Source organism: Zootoca vivipara, chromosome 5, assembly GCF_963506605.1.
Source record: "Zootoca vivipara chromosome 5, rZooViv1.1, whole genome shotgun sequence".
Taxonomy (NCBI): Eukaryota; Metazoa; Chordata; class Lepidosauria; order Squamata; family Lacertidae; genus Zootoca; species Zootoca vivipara.
The window spans coordinates 94,098,328-94,121,065 of NC_083280.1; the positions used below are offsets into that span (position 1 = coordinate 94,098,328).

The 22,738-nt window shown below is 43.1% G+C and overlaps 1 protein-coding gene across 3 annotated transcripts in view; it reads right to left on the bottom strand.

Annotated features, from left to right (window-relative positions):
* The window catches only part of LRP6 (LDL receptor related protein 6), a 122,042-nt gene that overhangs the window by 58,770 nt on the left and 40,534 nt on the right, over positions 1–22,738 (bottom strand). For 2 of the 3 annotated variants that reach the window (XM_060275147.1, XM_035102240.2), the window contains exons 4-5: positions 20,919–21,115; positions 13,918–14,049 (exon numbers count right to left, since the gene is read on the bottom strand). In XM_060275147.1, the coding sequence (XP_060131130.1) occupies positions 13,918–14,049; positions 20,919–21,115 (329 nt within the window). The remainder of the gene's footprint in view (positions 1–13,917; positions 14,050–20,918; positions 21,116–22,738) is intronic. The other variant, XM_035102241.2, reaches the window with a different exon arrangement.

A 22,738-nucleotide genomic window follows, 5' to 3' on the forward strand; every position in this document is an offset into this window, starting at 1 on the left:
AGAACATAGTTACATGCATAGATGTAAATGGTTTCTTTGAATTTCAGCTGCTCACAATTTCAAGTTATCTTCTGTAAACATAAAGCATCTGTGACAAAGAAAATCCCAGGAAAATCAGCTGAATGTTACATGGGTTAACACGTGCACCCAGTAAATGTAGCATGTTGGGGTATTTCCCTGCAGCCAACAAAAATGTAGGATTAAAGGCCAAAAAACCCAGAAAGAAGCTGGGAGGGGGGGGGAAATTCAAAAAAATTATTGATTTTTGTCACTGGAATGCATTTTTCTCTTATCCACTATTAATGTATTGGGGTTTTTAAAATGTCTCTCAAACAAATATTGATCCAGAAAAACAGACTTCTTCTAACATCACATCCATGGTTCAATCTGGAGACATTTTAGTACTCCAAAGGTGTGCTGGAATGTAGCCTAAAATAGAAAATCCACCCCAAACAACATTAAGGGAAGGGTGTTTTTGTTACAAGTCTGGAATAGTGTTAAGCATTCAGAAGCTAAGATGAAAAGAGAACTCTGGTATCATAATGATACATCTGAACCATTAAAAATGCATTTACCCACAAATATCGTTCAGGTAGCAGAAAAGCATTTTGAATTTCAAGTCCATGCAGACAGAAGCAAATGAAGAATTTGTAGGCACAGTAGTGTCAGATCCGCCCCCGAACTTTCCTGATTGGCATTAGCCACAATTAAGCAACCAAGAGTGGGGTGCATGATTATGTGCTCTGTCACCTGTGCTCTGCAACTCCGCTTCACCTCCTCACTGGAGACAATACCACCAGCTATCTTCAAGCAGGAGGAGGAGCTGTTACTTTGTCCCTGTTTTACTCTCACATGCACCTGCACCCAGTGTTTCCTCCCCCCCCCAAAAAAATTGAAATACAAATTCTATCATAGCCAATAGATGCTCACAACAATTTTTTTCTTGTTTGCAAAACAGGCCAAAAAAGGCTGGCAAGCACTGTACTATATATATATATATATATATATATATATATATATATATATATATATATCCTAGCACAATACAGTGGTATCTAGGGTTGCAGACCAGATCCATTCCGGGGTGCCATTCGCACCCTGAAAAGTCTGCAAGCCGAGTGGTGCTTTCGCGCATGCGCGAATAATAATAATAATAATAATAATAATAATAATAATAATTTATTATTTATACCCCGCCCATCTGGCCGGGTTCCCCCAGCCACTCTGGGCGGCTTCCAACAAAACATTAAAATACATTAAAATACAGAAATCAAACATTAAAAGTTTCCCTAAACAGGGCTGCCTTGAGATGCCTTCTAAAGGTCTGGTAATTGTTGTTCTCTTTGACCTCTGTGCAAAGCACACAGAACGCTTCTGCACATGCATGCACGGCAAAACCCAGAAGTAAACACTTCCGGGTCCGCCGCATTCGTATCACAAAAAAACGCAACCAGCAGCGGACGCAACATGAGGTATGACTGTAGTGTGTAGACTACAAACTTTCATGGACTTATCTGCAATGGTGTTCTAGCCTCAGCATGCTGAATATACAGCCAAATTCTTATTCTGCTGTGGCAGTACAGGAAATACAAAAACCATTGCAAACCTTTGGATCCTCATACACTACCGAAATTTATATTCAATAGCTGGTCAATGCAACAAGTGTGAAGAAGTGATAATGTAAAAGAGACAGTGAGGAGGGAGCAAGGTGGTGGTGGTGGTTGTTTTACAATTACAGTGGTACCTCCGGTTGCGAACGGGATCTGTTCCGGAGCTCCGGTTGCACCCTGATGAATTTGTAACCGTAGGTGCCATTTCTGTGCATGTGTGCGGCACGGTTTAGCACTTCTGCACATGCACATGTGGTGAAACCCGGAAAAATACTTCCGGGTTTGCCGCGTACATATCCCAAAGGATACATAACCAGAGGTGAACGCAACTAGAGGTATCACTGTACATTAAAAACATAAGACAAGACTCCAACGGCCGGCTTGAAGAGTCAGCTAATATATTTTGGCTTTGTCAATGCAAACTCAGGGGCATTATTTCAGGTTTCGGTAAGGGGGAAGGATAGATTCACAGCCAGGATCGAAGGACTGCTCTTGGATATGTTCCAGGCTAAACTGCAAAAAAGCAACACATTGTAAGAGGATTTGCTGTAGTTTGTATACCTCACAGCAACTAGAAATATTGAAACTGCCGAGGAATAATAAAAGGTCTAAAACTCTTTTTTTTGAGGGGAGCGAGGAGACAGTGCCAAGTGGCACCTCTGGAAAACAGCTTGAAAGCATGTCCTCCTATGAAAACATAGGATTCTATCAGTTTGGTAACCAGCAGCAGTATATTCTTAGTGTCAGCCAGGAGGAAGGAAGTGTATTCTTGGTTATTTTTATCACCTGAGTACTAAAACATAATTGCCCCTCAAAAGCAAGGCACAATTTAAATGCACATAGATTAGAGAGAACTATGCTGCATTCTCTGCAGAATCACCTTTTGTTTTTTTTTTGCAACCCCCCCCCCCAAAAAAACAGGTTTTCCACCACAGAATTATGGAAATAGCACAAACATGGACAGTACATTTAAGCTTTTACCAGACTGACAGTTATTCTCGTTAAATCTTTTTCCAAAAATTGCCTGAGCCAGTGGCCACTGTCAGATCTTGTGGCAATGAAGTCCATAAACTTAGTTAAAGTTTGTGTTAAAGAGTATTTCCCTTTTTCTGAACCTACTTCAGTGGGTGACAATGGCCAGAGTTTCAGTTTTATGAGAGACGGAGAAATAATGTCTGTGTATCTATCTAGCTGATCAATACCATTCCTGACTTTGCAAGCCTCTTTTATGGTAGAGACTATTTCACACCCAACAGCACTAACCGCATTAACACAGCATGAGAAAAGTCCGGAGTGCTTTATGCGGCATCTGGTACTGTACAAGTGAGAGCCTATGTAAAATGGAGTTGTCAGCAGCATACACACTGCTTGCTCTTGGCTTCTCTCTCACACTCAGTTTATTTCTGTTGCTCTGCACAAGAATGTTGGCACTTTCAACCTGAGACACTGGAGGAGTATTGAACTACGATATTGGCTCAGCTCACTAATGAACTAGGATTTTTGGCTTACATCCCTTGCTAAGTGTTATTTTGAAAACATGTGGAAACTGAAATTAAGTGCCCAACTCAGTTATTATCAGACAAAAAGAATAAATTCATACAGCATTTAAGTAATTCTATGCCATTTGCAATTTCAGGTCCTTGATGAATATTTCTTTCGAAGATTTCCAAAATGGCTAAAAACAGGAAACTAGGGGGGAAAGTGATTGTTTACAACTGCCTCTCTAAGATATAATTAAAACACACATGCATACAAGGTGGTTTTTATATGCTGCAAATTGAGAAGGCAAAAAAAGTTAATTGTCATGGAAACTACTCTGCTGGGATCAGCCAGGTTCACCTTTGGCTGTATGTATCATCTGTCAATGCCAAAGCACTATAAATTGTAGAAATTCAGTGTTCCCTCACTCCCAAACCTCTTCCTGATGATCCCCAGCCTAATGCACCGAAGAATAAAATACTCCTGTTACTTAAAGAGTCAGAACATTTGAATTTTTTAAAAATTATGCTTGCCATAAACTTTGCAAAAAATGCTATTAGGTCTTATACAACGGTTCGGTTCTGGGAGTCCATTTACGTAAAAATGGGTAAAAAGCCAGGAACCTGTGACTTGCGACCCCCCAATGGCTGACTGCCTACCCGGCTTCAGAAAGGCAGCACAAGGGCTCTGGCAGTGTCCCAGAGCCCTCTTGCCACCTTTCAAAGCCCAGTAAGCACCTGCCCAGCTTTGGGAAGAAGCCTGGAGAGCTCTAGAACCCTGCCAGAGCCCTCACGCCTCATTTACAAAGCCCATTGCCTCACTTACCCAGCTTTGGGAAGGCAGCGCAAGTGCTCTGGGATGCTGCCAAAGCCTTCAAGAAGCACAGGTGGTGGCTGTCAGGGACAGGGCTGAGGAGGAATGGAGACCACCTTCCCAGCCTGACCCTTCTACAGGAGAAGACAGTTTAGATTTATAACAGGGGTTTGGCTTCCGGATGACCGCGCTATCTTGATCAGTCGGGGGTCCGTTCAGCGGAGCGGACCTTGGCGCTTCAGAGGTGGAGGGAATCATTCCAGTGAAACGAAACCTCCTAAAAAGCCCCAAATTGAGCTTTTGGGGGACAGATTTTGTCTGGCGGCGCCATTTGCGGGCTCTCTCTTCCCCGGATCGGCTTTGTTTAAACCCCCGAGAGCGAGGAGGTGAACCACGGCGGACAGACTGAGGTTGCTGCTCTGAGAGCGCGAAGCTGCGTGACTGGAAAGTGGAGGCGGTCAATTCTTCTAAGAAAATTCATCAAAAGATCGGACTGTGAGTAATTTGGACTTTTTGGAATTAAAATTAAGGAAATTTGCTTATGGAAGAGAGGTTGTAAAAACGGAAGCCGACCTCCTTCTAATGATGGCCGTAAGAAGCAGTTAAGAAAATACCCGATGCCAGGATAAAATTGGATCTGTTGTGTTCATGTATCTGCAAGAACTGAACTAAAATCCCCTTTTGTGGCAGGGCTAAGGGGAGAGGTGTGTAATTTACTAAAATCCCTGCAATTTTGGTAACTGAGGAGAGGAAAGTCTCTTCCTGCCGCTGGAATCAGCAGCCCGGACGGATTCAGCGAGATTTGTGAAATTAACTTGTGGATATACTGTAACCAGTTTGGAAAATGGCGATGGAATGAAGAAGTGTAACCACTTCCTGTGCTTAGGAATAACACTGTGTCCTTGAGAGGAGTACAAAAAATGTCAACATGAGAGTATGCAGCTGGATTCAAGGAAAGAACTCTGAGACTCTTATGGGAACTTAGAATTGGAACATATAAGGACAATTTGCAATTAGGAGAGATGAAACAACTTCTCCAAGGGGACAAGGGACAATAAACATCGGAGGAAGAGATCAAAGAAGAAATCGATGGAGAACAAGAAGTATGTCAACTTTCGTATCAGGAGGAAGTTTGTGGGGGTGTGCGGGTGGAGTTCTCTGTGTAAGGCACAGGTTTATTGGGGAGTAATCCATCAAGTGATTTACCACAGGACCACAGGACCACTGGCGCCAGTCTGTCTGTTTACACATCTTCCTTGTTGGCATGAGTGATGTATGTGTTAATGGTTAAGGTATTTTACGAGGGGGAAAATTCTGAATAAAGGAGCTGAGGCTGGGAGTAATCTTTAGCACTTCGCTCAGAGCTCTCTCAGCACTTGTCTGTGTACTTTTTGCATCTGCGGATCCCTGTCTCGCACAACTGGCTTTTCCGACAAGTGGTGCCCCTGTGTGAGGCTAAAAAGTTCTACGCCATTGTTGAAAGGACGCACGTCGTGGTCCTGCATCAGCTACTCACCCGCCCGGCAAGGGTTCAGACGTCTACCCCATCTTAGGATCCCGGTGAGTGGTTCCCAGCTATTGCTTATCTTTCTCTTCCTGCATTTACAATGGGCACTTCGCTTTCTGTGCCACAGAAACGTTTTCTTAAAGACTTAAAATACCTGCTGACTTCTAACAATCAGCATGCCTCAGAAGACGATCTTATTGCTTTTATTCACACTGCTAATGAGCATTGTCCATGGTTTCCGGAGGATGGAACTTGGGAATTAGATTTTTGGGACAAACTTGGTTAACATTTTCATGGTCATCCCAGCATTGGGGTCCGTGTCTTAAATACGTGGGGGAAAATAAGAGCATGCTTGGCACTAGTCACGCCAAAGAATATCTTTCTGGCAGCTGCTTCAAGCCTCCCCTCTGCACCGCCCGCATGCACGCCTCCCCCACTGAAGCCTTCTGTTTATCCAGCATTGCCTGCCCCCATGCCCCCTGGTCCGGACCCACCTAATTTAACTCCGCCAGGAAAACAGCAACTTTCTTTGTCTGCCACCCCACCCCCTCCAGCCTATGTCTCTCAGGTTTTGCCTGCATTTCAAAGTACCATGCCCACTGTGAAGCAGGAGGGGGGGGAATACTACAAAGCTCCAGGAATCTCTTAAAGCAGCAGCTCCTTTGCTGGCTTTTGAGTCTACTGAAATGTCAGCTGCTTATCCTGTGATTGTGCCTGCGGGACCTGGGGGGGGCACCACGGCATGAGCAATTCGAACTCCGATACATCAAAGAATTGTATCAGTCAGTAAGAGACAATGGATTGCATTCCCCGTATACTCTTGGTCTCTTTGGCACTATTTTTCAACAGCAATTATTGCCAGAGGATATCAAATTACTGGCTAGAACAGTGCTCAAACCAAATCAAATGATAATTTTTATGCAAAGTTGGACCTGGGCTTGTCAACGCCGGGTCCATGATATCCAAACAAATTTGAATAATGCTGCACAGGCAGCACATGCCAATGCCGTTGCAGCCTTGGCAGCAGGGGCACCCCCCCTCCCTCCCCCTGTTATGTTAACACCTGCAGACGTCCTGGATGGTCTCACAGGGGCTGGGAATTTTTTAACAACTGCACAGCAATTGGCCCTGGATCCTCAGTATTGGGACGCCACAGTTTCAGCAGCCCAGGAGGCTTTGATGTCTGTTCCAGATGAGATGTTAGAAAAGGGGGGGCGATGGGGGAGTGTGCGGCAAGGTCCCACTGAACCTTATGGCGCTTTCATAGATAGACTGTACAATACTCTCAAGCGCCAAGTACAGGATGTAGCGGCACAAGAAGTAATCATAAGGCAATTAGCCTTTGATAATGCCAATGAAGACTGTAAACAAGCTCTGCGCCCCCTGGTGGCTACACCTAATGTGGCAATAGCCGACATGTTAAAAGCCTGCCAATCAATTGTGGGGGCTGCACTCCCCCTTTCACCAACAGACCACCCTACCCTTGCTCTTACAATGGGCGGCCGCAATGTCACGGGTGTTTTGGACTCTGGGGCGGATGTTACTGTTATAGCCAAGAAGGATTGGCCTCCGGCTTGGCCCACGGAACCTGCCGCTGCTGTGGCGGGGGTGGGGGGAAAAGCCGCCGCGCAACGCAGCTGTCAGCCAATCTGCTTCCAAAGCCCCACAGGACTGACCATTACTTTGTACCCGTTGGTTATGGACCTGCCAGTTTCCCTCTGGGGGCGGGACTTGCTTTCGGCCGCTGATACAACTCTGCATACAAATTTATGCTAAGGGCCGCCCCTGCTATGCCCACCATGCAGCTCCAAATCCATTGGCTGACTGACGATCCTGTTTGGGTGGATCAGTGGCCTTTGACGAAGGAGAAATTGGCAGCGGCGGCCCGATTAGTGCAGGAACAACTTGATTTGGGCCATGTTGAACCTAGCTCCTCCCCCTGGAACACCCCTATTTTCGTCATCAAAAAACGCAACGGGAAATGGCGCCTCCTGCAGGACTTGCGTATCGTAAATTTGCAAATGCAGCCAATGGGAAAGCTGCAGCAGGGGGTCCCTAACCCGAATTTGCTTCCCAAGGACTTTAAAATGATTGTGATTGATTTAAAGGACTGTTTCTTTACCATACCCTTAGCGGAGCAAGACAAGCAGCGATTTGCTTTTACACTGCCTGCTTTAAACAACTCTCAGCCCGCCCAACGCTTTCAGTGGGCGTGTCTTCCGCAGGGCATGCGCAATTCACCAGTTTTATGTCAACATTTTGTGGATCTTGCCCTTCGTCCTTTCAGACAGCGCCACCCACTGGCGTTTTGTTATCATTACATGGATGATATATTGCTGGCCGATAAAGACATTCCTGAAACGTGGGTGCAAGAATTGACAGAGGATCTCACCTCTGCAGGGCTTAAAATCACCCCGGAAAAAATTCAACGCACCCTGCCTATCACATACTTGGGACACAAGGTCACGCAACAAGCAGCATCCCCTCTGATACCGCAGTTGCATTTCCCAGCGGTACTCCGGCTGGTGGATTTACAGCAGCTGTTAGGACATTTGAATTGGGCAAAATCATACATAGACCTGCCTACATGTGTACTATCACCTTTGTACAATGCCCTGAAAGGACATAAGCAACCGGCGGACATCATACCGGTAACCCAGGATATGGATTCAGCCCTGGCAACGATTAATCACCATTTGCAAAAATCTATGGTGGACCGCCTGGATTCCACAGGACCTTTGTCATTGGCAGTCTTTGCCACCAAACTACTGCCTACAGCAGTTCTTTACAGGCCATCAGACTTCTCCCAATCTCGCGTCTGCCTAGTTGAATGGTTACATTTGCCCCATACACCACCGCGAAACGTATATACTTCTCCAGCTGCTGTTATGGACATTGTTATCAAGGGAAGACAACGTGCTGTGGCATTGACTGGAATGGATGTGGAAGCTATTTTCCTACCTTTTTCACAAGACGAGGTTCAGCATTTGCTAACCATGTCCACTTGTACTCAGGTGGCATTAGCAGACTTTGTTGGAAGGATTTTGCATAATCCGCCCACTGACTCACGACTTACTTTTCTTTCCTCTGTCTCCTATTCCCTCCGTTCCCTGTGCTCTCCCACTCCCATCCCCTCTGCTCTCACCCTCTTCACAGATGGGACCAAAACGAGGGGGGTGGTTGTGTGGCGGGAGGAGGGGGCCTGGAAGACAAGATTTACTACGGAGCAGAAATCCGCTCAGCGTTCTGAATTGGCTGCAGTGATTTTGGCATTTGATCTGTTTCAGAATGTGCAATTTAACCTGATTGTTGATACTCAGTATGTCTCCAGACTTTTAACATCCTTGCCTCTGGCATACATTACACCTGCTCTGGATGATGATTTGTTGCAATTGTTTCTCTCTTTGCAGCGTCTGCTACAGGCTCGAAGCCACTCCTTTTTCGTGGCCCACCTGCGTTCTCATTCTAATCTGCCAGGATTTCTGGCACATGGCAATGCTGTAGCAGATGCTGCTTTGAAGCAAGAGCAGGTCTTTTCTTTGTTTTCTGACCCTCTGCTGAGCCATGCCACCTTTCATCAATCTGCCAAGGTTCTAGCCAAGTCTTTTCGAATACCAATTTCTCAGGCACGAGACGTTGTCTCGCAATGTTCTTCTTGTTCTAAAGCCCCTACCATGATTCCTTTTGATGCTGTCAATCCCAGAGGGATTGCCCCTCTCTCAATTTGGCAAATGGATGTCACTCTCACCCCGTTGTTAGCCCCTTTTTCGAAACTGCACCTCACGGTGGACACGTCTTCGGGCTTCATCTGGGTGACGCCCTTAAAAGGGGAGACAGCCAGGCACGTAATACAGCACACTCTGCGCTGTTTTTCAGTCATGGGAAAGCCTAGCAGCATCAAAACGGATAATGGCCCAGCGTACATTTCTAAGCGATTTTCTGATTTCTGTAAATTGTGGAATGTGAAATTAACTCATGGTATTCCTTTTAATTCTACAGGACAAGCAATTGTTGAGCGAGCGCATTCAACTTTTAAATCTCTGCTTTTTAAACAACTAAGTGGAAAGAACGCTCCTATTGTTGAAATTCCTAACATTGTGCATCAAGTGCTCTTTACTTTGAATCATCTTTTATACCCACATAATAAGCAGCATACTCCTGCAGAATTACATTTTAGAAAAGAGGAGGAGCTGCCTCGCCCCCTTGTGTCTTTCAGGAAACTTCCGGATCCAGCATGGCGTGGCCCTGTACCGCTGATTACCTGGGGACGCGGATACGCCGCGGTAGATATCGATGGGGACCCTCTGTGGGTGCCAGCACGCTGTGTACGACCCTGGCGATCATCTACAGTTTCTTCTTCAGCCCAGTCGTCGCAGATGCCGCAGAGGGAGGAGGCAGACCTTTCTACACTCTTTCTGGAGGACAGCGCCTGTCACCCGGTCTGAAACACCATTGCACCTGGCGGCATCGTGCTCTAAATATGGCTGCACTCCGTCAAGATCACCTTCCATCTATTCGATCTGCAAGCCATAATCGCTCTAGGCGTGCTGCCATTTTACAGAAGTATCAAAGACCTGACTCTTATCATTCCATATGGAATAATAATACCTATGTACAGGATATTTCTCAGTTTGCGAAATTGCTTAACTATTCTGATTGTTGGATTTGCTTACATATTCCCCCGCAGTCAAGACATTCGGGTATATTACTGCATGGTATTCCTATTAATGATTCTTTTAGAATTAGTAATAATATGAGAGATAATCGTATTAGTTCACCCCCTGTTATATTATCATTATTAGAAGTAGCTCCACGATGTTTTCGTTTTAATCATGATAGTAGCAGATTTTTAGGTCATTATCCTTATTGTAATTGGACTTATGAGTATGTTAATGGTAGCTCTTGTTTTCTTAACGTCACTACCCAAAGCGGCAGGCCCAAGGTAACAATTAATAATGTTACCAGATACATGACATATTACCAACAGGCTACATGCCGTGATTTTCATTCATGGTTTGATTGGATGAAGAAGAGTTGGAGATCCACATGCGTGTTACAATCAAATCTGTGGCTTTTGTGTGGTAAGAAAGCATACAAAGAGATTCCCTCTGCTTTTTCAGGGACTTGCACTCTAGGGGTAGTGATACCACTGGTGTATAAGTTAGATGCTCTTCCTCGCACCCGCTTGCGCAATAAACGCGAAGTCAATGCCCCTATAACACAATATACTGATACTCAGATAGCTCGCAGTATTTTTCCATCACTAGGAGTCGCAATGAATTATAGGGATTTGCATCGTTTAGCTAACTGGACAGAGGCTTTGTTCAATGAAACAATTAAAGGCATGAAGTTGATCAATACAGAATTACAGGAGGTCCGTGAAGTCTCGCTTCAAAATAGATATGTTCTGGATATTATTTTAGCAGCTAAGGGAGGCGTATGTGCTTTGATACATAGTCATTGTTGCATGTATGTGCAAGATAATGGTCCTAACATTACTCATACTATACAAGAAATGGAAAACTTGGTGGCTGCACGGCCCTTCCAACCTGCCGTGGGTTTTGATCCATGGGAATGGCTGCTGTCTTGGTTGCCTAACAGTGCCTGGATCAGGAAAACACTTTTGACGGTTATAGGATTAGCCTGTGGCTTGGTTATGTTATGTTGCTGCATTCAATGTTTACCCTCCCTCTTTGGTCAATGCATGACCTGGTTTCAGGCTGCACGCCCCTCCACTGGAATTTCACGTGGAGCCTTCGTTGCGAGGTATCAGCGACTCCCTATCGAGGCTTCCGATGAGTTGAATAACCCTGTTGCTTAAAAATAAATAGAAAGAGGTGATGTGGGGGTGTGCGGGTGGAGTTCTCTGTGTAAGGCACAGGTTTATTGGGGAGTAATCCATCAAGTGATTTACCACAGGACCACAGGACCACTGGCGCCAGTCTGTCTGTTTACACATCTTCCTTGTTGGCATGAGTGATGTATGTGTTAATGGTTAAGGTATTTTACGAGGGGGGAAATTCTGAATAAAGGAGCTGAGGCTGGGAGTAATCTTTAGCACTTCGCTCAGAGCTCTCTCAGCACTTGTCTGTGTACTTTTTGCATCTGCGGATCCCTGTCTCGCACCACTGGCTTTTCCGACAAAAGTTTGCCATGAGAAGAAAGAGGGAAAAGTTTTTAGTCAAGCGTATCAGAGAAACAGTGCCCCCATAGAAGGGGGAGCACAAATTATGTTTGGATTTCAGAATCCCCATAAGGAACAAAGACTGTTGGAGAAGATTAATTACAATGAATGGAACATTCAAATAAGAAAAGGGCAACAGGGAGGGAATGGAAAATTTGGGCATGTAAAACATTGCAGAAAGGGAGTGGGGTGAAGGGGAAAAGGATGTTATGTTTAAAGATTGGTCAAAATGGTTTTGAAACTGGTTTCTGGACTTTGGAACTTGCTGAATCGAGAAGGGATATGCTGTGAACAGGGGGGGAAGAGTTTAAGTTAGAAAGAAAAGATATAAAATGGAATAAGAAAAAAAGTTTTGGAATTTATAAAAGTATGAGAGTTCTTGGAGAAAAATACAGGTAAGGGAGGAAAAGTAGATGATAGTGAAGGTTAAAGTGTTTCTTTTTTAGATTAGAAATGGGAATATTAGTATAGCTTGTAGAGAATTGAATCGGAAGGGATAGCTGGGTGTTTCACCCGCCCCTGTGGGTCGTCTCCGTTCTGGGATCCCTTGGTGGCAGGAGGGGCTTCCGGAGTGTGGGGGACGGGGGGGGGGATCCAGCTGGAAAAGAACCATCTCCTGCTTGTCTCCAGCATTCTGGAAACTCTCGGTGGCAGGGAGAGTTCTGGGGTGCGGGGGGAAGGAGGGAATGGAAGGAGATAAATAAATATAAAAATTAATAGATAATTTGATTAAATGGCTAAATAGATAAATATAAGTTTAATGAGATTGGAATGGTTTGTGAAAAATGAAAACTGCAAAAGATGATTTGGTAAATGAAAATCAATAAAGGGGGGTCTGGGGAAGCCCATGGGATAATGTTTAGAAAAAATGTTAAGGTTTTAAATTTTTGGTGTTGTGTTTTGTTTTTATTTAAAAATAATTTTGATACCTTTTTCTTTTTTGTGTTGTGAAGAGAATTATGTTGGGACAATGATGGATGGATTTATGTATGTGAATTATTGTAAAATCTAATAATTTTTTTTAAAAAAATAGATTTATAACAGGGGTTTGAGGGAGGTCACAGCTCAGAGGCAGATGAGGGGGGAAATATTGGAAATAATGGGAGAGGAGGAGGAAGAGGAAGCACCAGGGGGGCAATAGCTGATGGACACTGTCTTTAGAAAGCATTCCAGACCCACCATCTCCCAGATAACTTACAGCTAGAATATGTGAACAGACCATTTTAAAAGCATTGTGTTTGATGTGATCAGAAGTGACATCCAAATTCCAACCACACATACATCTTCACCACTTGATGATGATCATCATTGTGAATCAGCCCTGCAAGCCTAGTGGTTAATGCCACCCCCTTCACCTGCACTTGTTATTGAACAATAAACAAATATACCAAGAGAGGCATATAAAAGAGAGTGTGCTTCTCCTGATATTTGGCCCGTCATTTATGGCTTTGCATGTCAATATAAGCACTTTAAATTGGGCTTAGAAGGACAAAGACATCAGTGCAGGTCTTTCAAGAACTGGTGTGATATGTGCCCAGCCAGCAGTGCTCATAAGCATCATGGCTGGGTACTCCATTCTGTCCTAGATGTAGTTACTGAATCTTCAACACATTACAACAGTCCAGTTTTGAGGTCTGTGAGATGATCCGTGGTTCTTTGAACAAAACATGGTTTAAACAATAACATTATTATCACAACCCACAGTGAAAAACATGTGTGTTCATAACATATTAATTCAGCTTTAGGATAAATACTTCATGCAGGTTATCAATTAGTTCCAGAAAAACCATTTTGTTCCTTTGCAGTAAGTTACAGATTAGAGGTGACAGCCATCTGGGTGCCATAGTCAGGGTGTGTTTATAACATGCCCAGAATGGCCTATGAGTCTGGCAATGGCATCAAATCACACCTGTCTGCCTTTCCTACACAGCACTGCTGCCAGTCTTGCAGTCCATCAAATTAAAGGAGAAATTACCCCCTTTTAAGCTTGCTCTCCTTTTCAAGTCCCCAATGCAGTGCACTGCCAACCGGTTCTTTGGCATATGATCACACAATATCCCCCCACAAAGCTCTATGTATGAAGTCTAATGTGGAACTAACTCTTCCTCCCTAGAACTTTACACACACATTCCTCCAGATACCTTGCACCCTCCCCACAATTTGAGAAACCACTGTTGTAACATACACTGAAGTGGCAGTGTACATTTTGTACTTGACTTGTAGCATCCTTGCAAAAAGGGTACACTATTCAATTATGCTAACAGATCAAATTCTTTGCCAGTTTAAATTCTATTATCTGAATAACTTTTAAAATTATAACATACCATCTTTGCAGGTTTTTTCATTTTCAAGGAGTTTCACGCCTGTGGGACATGCACACTGATAAGAGGGCTTGACGGGAGACATCAAACACAAATGGGAGCAACCACCATTATTGGTTCCACATGGGTTTGTAGCTGTCAAGTACAGAGACCATGCAGATCAGTGTGTAATAATACTAAAAAAAATTACATTGCACATCAAGAATAACATGTGTTTAAGGGAAGAGAAACATGGACAGCAGAAACAAGCAAAATAAGTAAGGAAGTGCACATACACAGGATATATGTGACTTGAATATGTGTATATTTATGTGAATGGGGAACTATGTGTGCACAGGAGGGATAAAAATACAAAGAAGGCATTGCACACCAACCCAAGCCTCCCTCCTCACATCTGCAAAATAATGTGAGCCTACAAAGTTGTATTTCACCCTTCTGAAGAATTTCATTTTCACAACCTTCAGTTTTGTTTGTGTCATATACAGTAGTTGTGATTTTATTTTTTCAATTTTTGAGGTAATTTTATTGTATGCTATTTGCATTTTATTGTTATTGTATTTCTGTTGTAAACTGCTCTGAAATTTTATTATATTACGGGGCAAAAAGGTAAAGGGACCCCTGACCCATAGCTGCCAAGTTTTCCCTTTTCTCGCGAGGAACCCTATTCAGCATAAGGGAAAATCCCTTAAAAAAAGGGATAACTTGGCAGCTATGCCCTGACCATTAGGTTCAGTCGTGACCGACTCTGGGGTTGTGGCGCTCATCTCGCTCTATTGGCCGAGGGAGCCAGCATACAGCTTCCAGGTCATGTGGACACCATGACAAAGCCGCTTCTGGCGAACCAGAGCAGCGCACGGAAACACAGTTTACCTTGGAGCGGTACCTATTTATCTACTTGCACCTTGACGTGCTTTCGAACTGCTAGGCTGGCAGGAGCTGGGACCGAGCAACCCCGTTGCAGGGATTCGAACCGCCGACTTTCTGATCAGCAAGCCCTAGGCTCTGTGGTTTAGACCACAGTGCCACCCGCATCCCTATTAAGGGGCATAGTATTTTATAAAATAAATAAATAAATATAAAACCTAATTTTGACTTTATTATCGTAACGACTGGTCTGCTTTCACACAGGCAGATGATATGAGATATGCAAAGCAAAGACAGCTGCATAGAAAACTTTGGAACAGCAGAAGCCTCCTCACTGTTAACAGGAAGTACGGTATTTCCATTTCCTCTTCACCACATTTCATCCTCTGACCTGCCTTGTCAGGAACGTAAAGCAATAGCCTAAATAGCAATCCCTCCTAGAGGTTGATCCCAGGGAGCCATATGACCATGGGAAAATCCACTTTTATAGGCTCAAAATAATTAGAAGCATAAACGCCACCTCTGCCTCCTCTCTGAGGAGTTAAATTGACATGCTGCTTCTCCCTCAGTCTCATTTCCCCTATGACAGTGTTTCTCAACTTTCTTCTGACTGTGGCCCCCTTCTGACTTTGTTTCTTCCTGTGCTTCCCCGCCACCGGTAGAAAGGTAGCTATTTAAATGTTCTGTTTGTAAACAGAACATGTTTTATTTTAAAAAACACGTTCATATTGCTCCACAATGGAATGTGTGTACTACATCTGTGCCAAAAGCACACAGGTTCAAATTATCTGGAGGGGGGGGGATTATATTACTGTCCTGTTAGCTAAATTAGAAGTAGAATCTAAAACAACATTAAAGGTGAAACATGACTTCTATAAAATGATAGGAACATAATGAAATAAGAAAAAACATAGAATCATAGAGTTGGAAGGGACCCCAAGGGTCATCTTTCTAGTCCAACCCCCTCCAACGTAGGAAACTCAGCTGAAGCATCCATGGCAGATGGCCATCCAACCTCTGCTTAGAAGCCCAGAGCCTCCTGAGGGAGATCCATTTTCCATGTATTATAAAAAGTAAACAACACTTATTTGACTCAAGTTATCTGACAAAGAGGTAGAAACCTACAGATATAGTCCAAAAGGTGCACAGCTCTGTATATACTGTATATTCCTGCGTATAAGACTACTTTTTAACCCAGGAAAATCTTCTCCAAAGTCGGGGGTCGTCTTATATGCCGGGTCGTATTTCTTATATGGGAATTTTAAAAACAAGTGGTCCTCACTCACCTGATGCAAAAAGGTTTTGTCATTCAGAGGAGCCCTGGCTTCCTAGATAAAAAAACTATACCCCCGCCCCACTCATCTGAACTCAGTGCGGCTTTCTTCTGAGTAGACACTTATTTACTAGATGCAAATCGAGGTTCCGGTTTCCGCCGGCAGGAATGGCGGACCTGTTTTCCATCCCTCTGACCTTCGTAAGGAATTTGGCGGTTGCTAGGGGAGTAAATGGCAACCCCCTACCCTCTCCGGGGGTTACGGAGAGGGGCCGCTGGCCCGCGATGCCCCCAGACCCACTCCGACTGTTTATGGAGTGGGGGGAGCTTGGGCTGAAAAGCACTTACGAGGGCCAGGACTCCCGGACGCTAATCTGCATGGCGGGGATTTCCATGGTTAAAGAAGATAATTAGGCTTAAATCTATGGACATACTTCAGAAGGAGGGGAAGAAGCGCTGTTTACTGCTGAGAAATCTATGCTGCTGAGGGAGAGGAGTTAAAGGCTGTATATCATCTGGAAGAAGGATTGATGGGGACGGAGCGATAAGGGAATGGAGTTTTTTTTTTTTTTTTCCTTCATATGAGTTACTTCGTACCTTCCCAGACGCGATGTCCTGGCTTGTTTGGAGAGAAAGAGAAGCAAAAGACTGTGTGAGTTGAACTTTATAAACTGTTGTTACTGAGCATATTTTTTAAAGATGTGGAGTTGCCGATGAGAAAAGCCCCCCCCCCTAGTCGGACGGAAGGAGTCCTGGACGCGTTCGGAGGATTTATGAGCTGTGACGCACTTTGAATTGGAGCAGCGACCTGAAGCTAAGTTCAGCTATAGGGCAAGGAGATCCATTAATTTACCAAGAGTTTATGGTTTGATGTTTGGGTCTTCTGCCTGGAAAAGCTGTAAATTTTATAAAGATCGTTAATCTTCATGGCTATGAGAGAAAACGAAAGTGATTTGAGCTTTTTAAGATGGCGCTGCTTCGACGCTGCTTCGACGCAACAGGGAGCTCCAGACTAAGAAGATTTATGGGGAGGCTGGACTGATTAACCCACACAGGAGAAAGAACATTTGTGAAACCTTGTCTGATATTTATCTCAGCAGCTGGGAAACAATCGGTTGAAAGTGGAAAACATCTATGTGACTGTAAGGGGAAGATCTGGATTATTATGAACTTGGAGGACGATTTGAACTTTAGAAAAAAGACGGCAGTGGACGGTTGCGAGGAATCCCCAATTTCTTGAAGCATGGGAACCCAAATAAAAAATTCTTTAGACGATTTGGCATAACATTCGGTTTGATTGATATATATATGTGTATAATTTGAAATAATGAATGTGATATAATTGGTTTTAATTGGAAAATTAATAAAATATATTTAAAAAAAAATATTTACTAGATGCAAATCAGCAGCACCAGACAGCCCTGGTCCGCTAGGTGCTGGGATGGATTTCACCCCACACCTTTAGGAGCTGGGCCAACACTGCCTAGCAGTTCCTCGCCATACTGGGAAAAAGTGACAAGTGGGATGCCACAGGGTTCTGTCCTGGGCCCATTGTTGTTCAACATCTGTATAAATGACTTGGATCAAGGAACTGAGGAGATGCTCTTCTAATCTGCAGATGACACCAAACTGGGAAAGAGGAGACTGAAAACTGATATGATGGTCACCTATGATATCTAAAGGGCTGTCATATGAAAGAGGAAGGGGTGTTTTTTTGCCTGTTCTGATGGGTAGGACAAAAACAAGTGGATTCAAGTTGCAAGAAAGGGAGATTTTAACTCAACATCAGGAAGAACTTGGACTCCTTCAGAAGGTGACTATCATGAATCCTTTAAAGGAGATTCCTGCATGGCAGGGGGTTGGACTAGATGAACTTCGGGTTCCCTTCTAATTCTGCAATTCTGTGTAGAATTGTAAAAGAAAAAGCAACCTGGCTACCTTCCACAAACTACAAACAAAAACACAGGGAGAGTAAAATAATATGATTTTATTACTCAGATCAAAAACATTGTAAGAGTTGGTGGTTCATTCACCAGTTCATGTCAATCATTATTTAAGTCAGCAGCTTTACTTTGGGAGTGTAAATATTAGCTAGCAAAAGCCAAAATTTGGAGACTTCCAGTCTACCGCCAGCGCTGACTGGCGAGGAATCCTCGAGCTCCGAGGTTCCTGGCACTGTGAGTGAGGGGGGAGCTGTGAGAGCGCCACGGACCCCCAATAAAAAACCCCAGATTGAGCTTTCTGGGGACGTGAGAGCTTGGCAGCGCCCAAAAGTGACTCCTCTGCCCCCCCCGGTAAGCTCTTTTAAGAGCCCCGAGAGAGAGCGGAGTGCAGACTCGTGGGCACCATTTTCGAGCAAATCACTACCCTCACAGAGCAAAGCTCTGAGCTGGCAGCGGAGGAGCGGTGGATTTTTCCCAAAACAAAGGATTTGAAGACATTGGACACCGTGGGCAAGCGGAAGAAAGTTTAAACATTTTTAATTGAAAGGAATTGGCCACGGGAGGAGATTGAAAAAGGAAGTCGGTCTCCCCCATTGAGAGAACGGTGATGCAGTTAACTTGCTTGCAGCCAGAGTGTTTGACAGGAATTTAATAACTTCCAAGGATTGGATTTAAAACCTCCCCCCTGAGGCAGGGTAAAGGGGAGAAGGATTGATTACATTAAAATCCCTGTAAATTTTTTAAAGTTGGACTGGAGAAAGCCCCCCAGGAACTGGAGTCGGGTCCCTGAATGGATCAGCCAGCCGCCATTATGACATCACAATAGGAAGGAATTTGTTTACCTCTTTGAGGCTGAGAACTGTTAACTTTGAAGAAAGTGCAAATATAAGGCTGTGTACAAGAGGTTTGATAATGCTCTTTTCAGAAATGGACATAAGATTTTAAAAATATGAACAAGAATTAAAAATGAGAGTTGATAACCAGATCAGACGTAAACTTTGTTTCTGAGGTTTGGAAATACAAACAGCATCACTTCCTGCATTGTAATCTGTGCAGTTCCCATGGAATTTGAGACGAGCAGGATGTCAGTAGACACAACACCATCTGGCTCTTTAGACTTTGTGGACTTTCAAAAACTTCTGGAACTGATTTTGGATGTGAGAGATGAATTGAGGCAGAATAATATACAGATTCGCAAAATAAGTCAGAACTGTGTGGAAAGTGAAGGTGGATTGGTTTTAGTAGAGAATGAAGAGAAGCAAGATGAACAAGCACCAGCCGGGGACAATGTAAATGACTTTACAGAAGAGGAGGAAGATCAATCAGTCCTGGACAATATAATTGAACTTAAAAAAGAGGAGGAAGAAGTATGGAATATTGTTCCCCCAGTGGGAGAGGGGGAACAAGACTTATGTTCGATTCAAGGAGTCCTCAAAGAAGAACCAGCATGGAATAATGTCCTCCCAGTGAGAGAGGGAGGGCAGGATCCATGCTGGGGTCTGAGCTCAATTGGAATAAAAAATGAAATAGGGCTGAAAAGTGGAAACATAGCTGGATGGTACTGTGCTACAGTTAGAAAATTGGGGGGGGCAGCAGGGGACAAAGAAGGGAGAGTGGTGGACAGGTGGCGAAAGAGTGGGAATAGGGTGAGGAGTAACAATGGGTTATTTTCAGATTGATTAAGATGGTCCGAAACTGAACCGTTTTATGGAGCTGGTTGATGTATCTGGGAGATCCGGAGTCCAGGGGAAGGGGGGTAGAATTAGATAAAAGTGGTTAAAGGTTATTATGATAGAAGAAATAATATTTGAATGTAAGGAAAAATTTTGGGGTATAAATTGTGAGGCTAAGGGAAGAATTAGAGATGGTTGGGAAAATAAATTTAGATTTGGATTAATTAATGAATTATAGGTTGAGGATAGTTGATGCCCCCCCCCCTTTGTGAAGATTATAATTGGTTGTGAGATACCGGTAATGGAAAAATTGCGTTAGAATGATTTAAGATGATAAAGGAAAATTGCTTAATTTAGATTTAAAAATGGATCCAGTGTGGGGGGAATCGAGGAAGTCTACAATGTCAAGTTAATGTAATAATTGATATGTTTTTCCTCCCCTTCTTTTTCTTTTTTGTTTATGTCATATTGTAAAAAAAATATTTTGCTCTTTGTTTCTATTTTTGTGAATATTTGTATTTTGAAATGTTTGAAAATCAATAAATATTATTTGAAGAGGGGAAAAAAGGCAAATTTTGGGCAAAGGCTAAGCTCATCAATAGCTTCTCAGTTAGAAATTCATTAGTACATTGGCTCAGCCAGAGAAGCAACAGCACAAGTTTTGTAAAGTAAAATACAAATCGTAGAATACAAAATGTTTCTGTTCAATATCGGGCTAAGCCATACTGCTGCACTATCCATAGTTCTGAATTTGGAATATACAAGCAAACCATGATTTAGGTCTCAAGAGGTAAAACAATTCAAAGAACAGTTAGCACAACCTATGGCTTGGAAACTCTTTTTGTTCTTTGGCCAATAGCAAGCCATCATGCAGACATTAATCATTGTTAAGGTTCTTTAACCATGCCTTGGTGTGTTGTCTGAACCGGTGCCAGTGTTTCTTGGGATATATTTTTAATTCATTGCCTTATAAATTGTACCAAGGAAAGCATCTGCCGTGTTTCTCCAAAAATAAGACACTGTCTTATATTTATTTTTCCTCAAAAAAAAAAACACGGTGGCTTATTTTCAGGGGATGCCTTATTTTTTATATTAAGTATGGTACACTATGGCTTATTTTCGGGGTATGGCTTATTTTAGGAGAAACACGCATAATGATCTCTTCAACTCTAAGGCAAATCGGGACTTCTACAAATCTGTTCAAACTTGTAGTTAGCAATGGGGGGGACAGGGACGGGACAGAGAACTCACCATTGGGCTGTCGTTGTTGGTTGAACACATGAATATCCATGGGAGAAAATATGTTGGAATGTATTTCACGCAGGTTCTCCCCAGTGTATTTGTTGCAAGCCAGGACAGAACGTGTGGTCCAGTCAGTCCAATACAGTGTATCCTCAAATAATGTCAGAGCAAAAGGGTGTGGAAGGGACCCTTTAATGACAGCTTGCCTGGTGGAAAACAAATGAAAATGCATGTTTAATCTACAAGCAAAGTCCTTAGATCTAGGAAAGAAGCTCTAATTGGACTCTTATCAACCATCCTTTTTCTTAGGTCTGAACTGCTAAATTGCCTAAATTTATTTTTAAAATTAGGACAACCTTATCTTCCCTTAATTGGGTAAGAGAACCTGAATAGGTTTATTTTAAATCTTAACTAATGATTTTAGTTTTAGGGTTTCATAATGCTTGAAGTAATTCATAGAGGCAAACTCATGATTTGCTAAGAACGTCATGAAACATGTCAATATTTCAGCATTAGAAACCAGTTTGTAACCAAAATATCCCAGAAAGATAATACAGTACACTTTCAAAGTTTTACACATTTACAGAATATATGCAGTAAAATTTCCTTACAGAAATCATCCAGGATTAGTCTTCCCCCATCCAGTATTGCACCTCTTCTCAAATACACTTTCTCTTTCTGTCAACTTCAACAATGCAGACCCCAACCATTGCTGTCCCTCTCTCTAATACTATCGCTTACTACCCACATCTCAGAAAAATTATATATGCCGCAGTTACATATATTCTTACACTTGCAATTCACTGCACATAGGATTGCAGTCTTGACATTTGAATTAATATTTTATACATCAGTATACAAAATGCACTGAAAGAAAAAAGAGGTCGCACTAACTATGGACTGCAAAGAGGTGCATTTCAAAAGAGAAAAAGGTGATAAAACATTCAGAACATGAGAATTTTAGGAGATGCATTTTGATATTTATTATTCTAACAGAGATTCCAGCCAGAGAGAATAATATTTAATCCAGTTAAATCTCACCATCACCACCACTAGAATAGGGTCAATTATGACCTCTATCCTGTGAATAGGCATGCATAGCACATTTCAATTGAGGGAATTTTTCATTTATTTATTTCAGGAAGGAACGAAGGCAGGGGAAATGACAAGGCAAATGAAGACAAATGAAGAGGTAAAGAGTCAGAAAGCTAGCAAAACAACCACAACAAGAGTGGTCAAGAAGAGAAAATAATATATTTTTCATGCACAGAAAAAGACCCATGGACCAAGCTGACCAGAGGGAGGGCAGATATGGAGGGCAGATAGCACCACAAAAGCAGCCCCTCACTCCCACTGAGCTCTCTCCACAAATGATGGTAAGTTGCTTGGGCAGCTGAGGGAGCCAGGTTGCTGTGTGCTTTCTTCCCTCCTTGCCATGATTCCTGGTTTGTTTTTGTTTTTTTAATTAAGCTGTGCCCAGGTGATCAGCCCAAGAATTCCCTGGCTTCCTTTGGAAGGAGGGCAGGGTCCAGATTAATTAAATATATAATCCTATTTAGCAGGCTTCATTCACTTAAGAAGGGCTACTATGTCTGCAAATGTCAACCAATTCTATCAAGAGTAAAAAACAACAACATTATAGCCTTTCTTAAAAAAAGTTCCCCATGAAAATAAATGGGTTAGTCACAATTCTGTCCTTTTGGGTGAACTAGACTGCCCTTACAATAGGTAAAGGTAAAGGGACCCCTTTACCAGGTCCAGTCGTGATCGATTCTGGGGTTGCAGCACTAATCTCACGTTATTGGCTGAGGGAGCTGGTGTACAGCTTC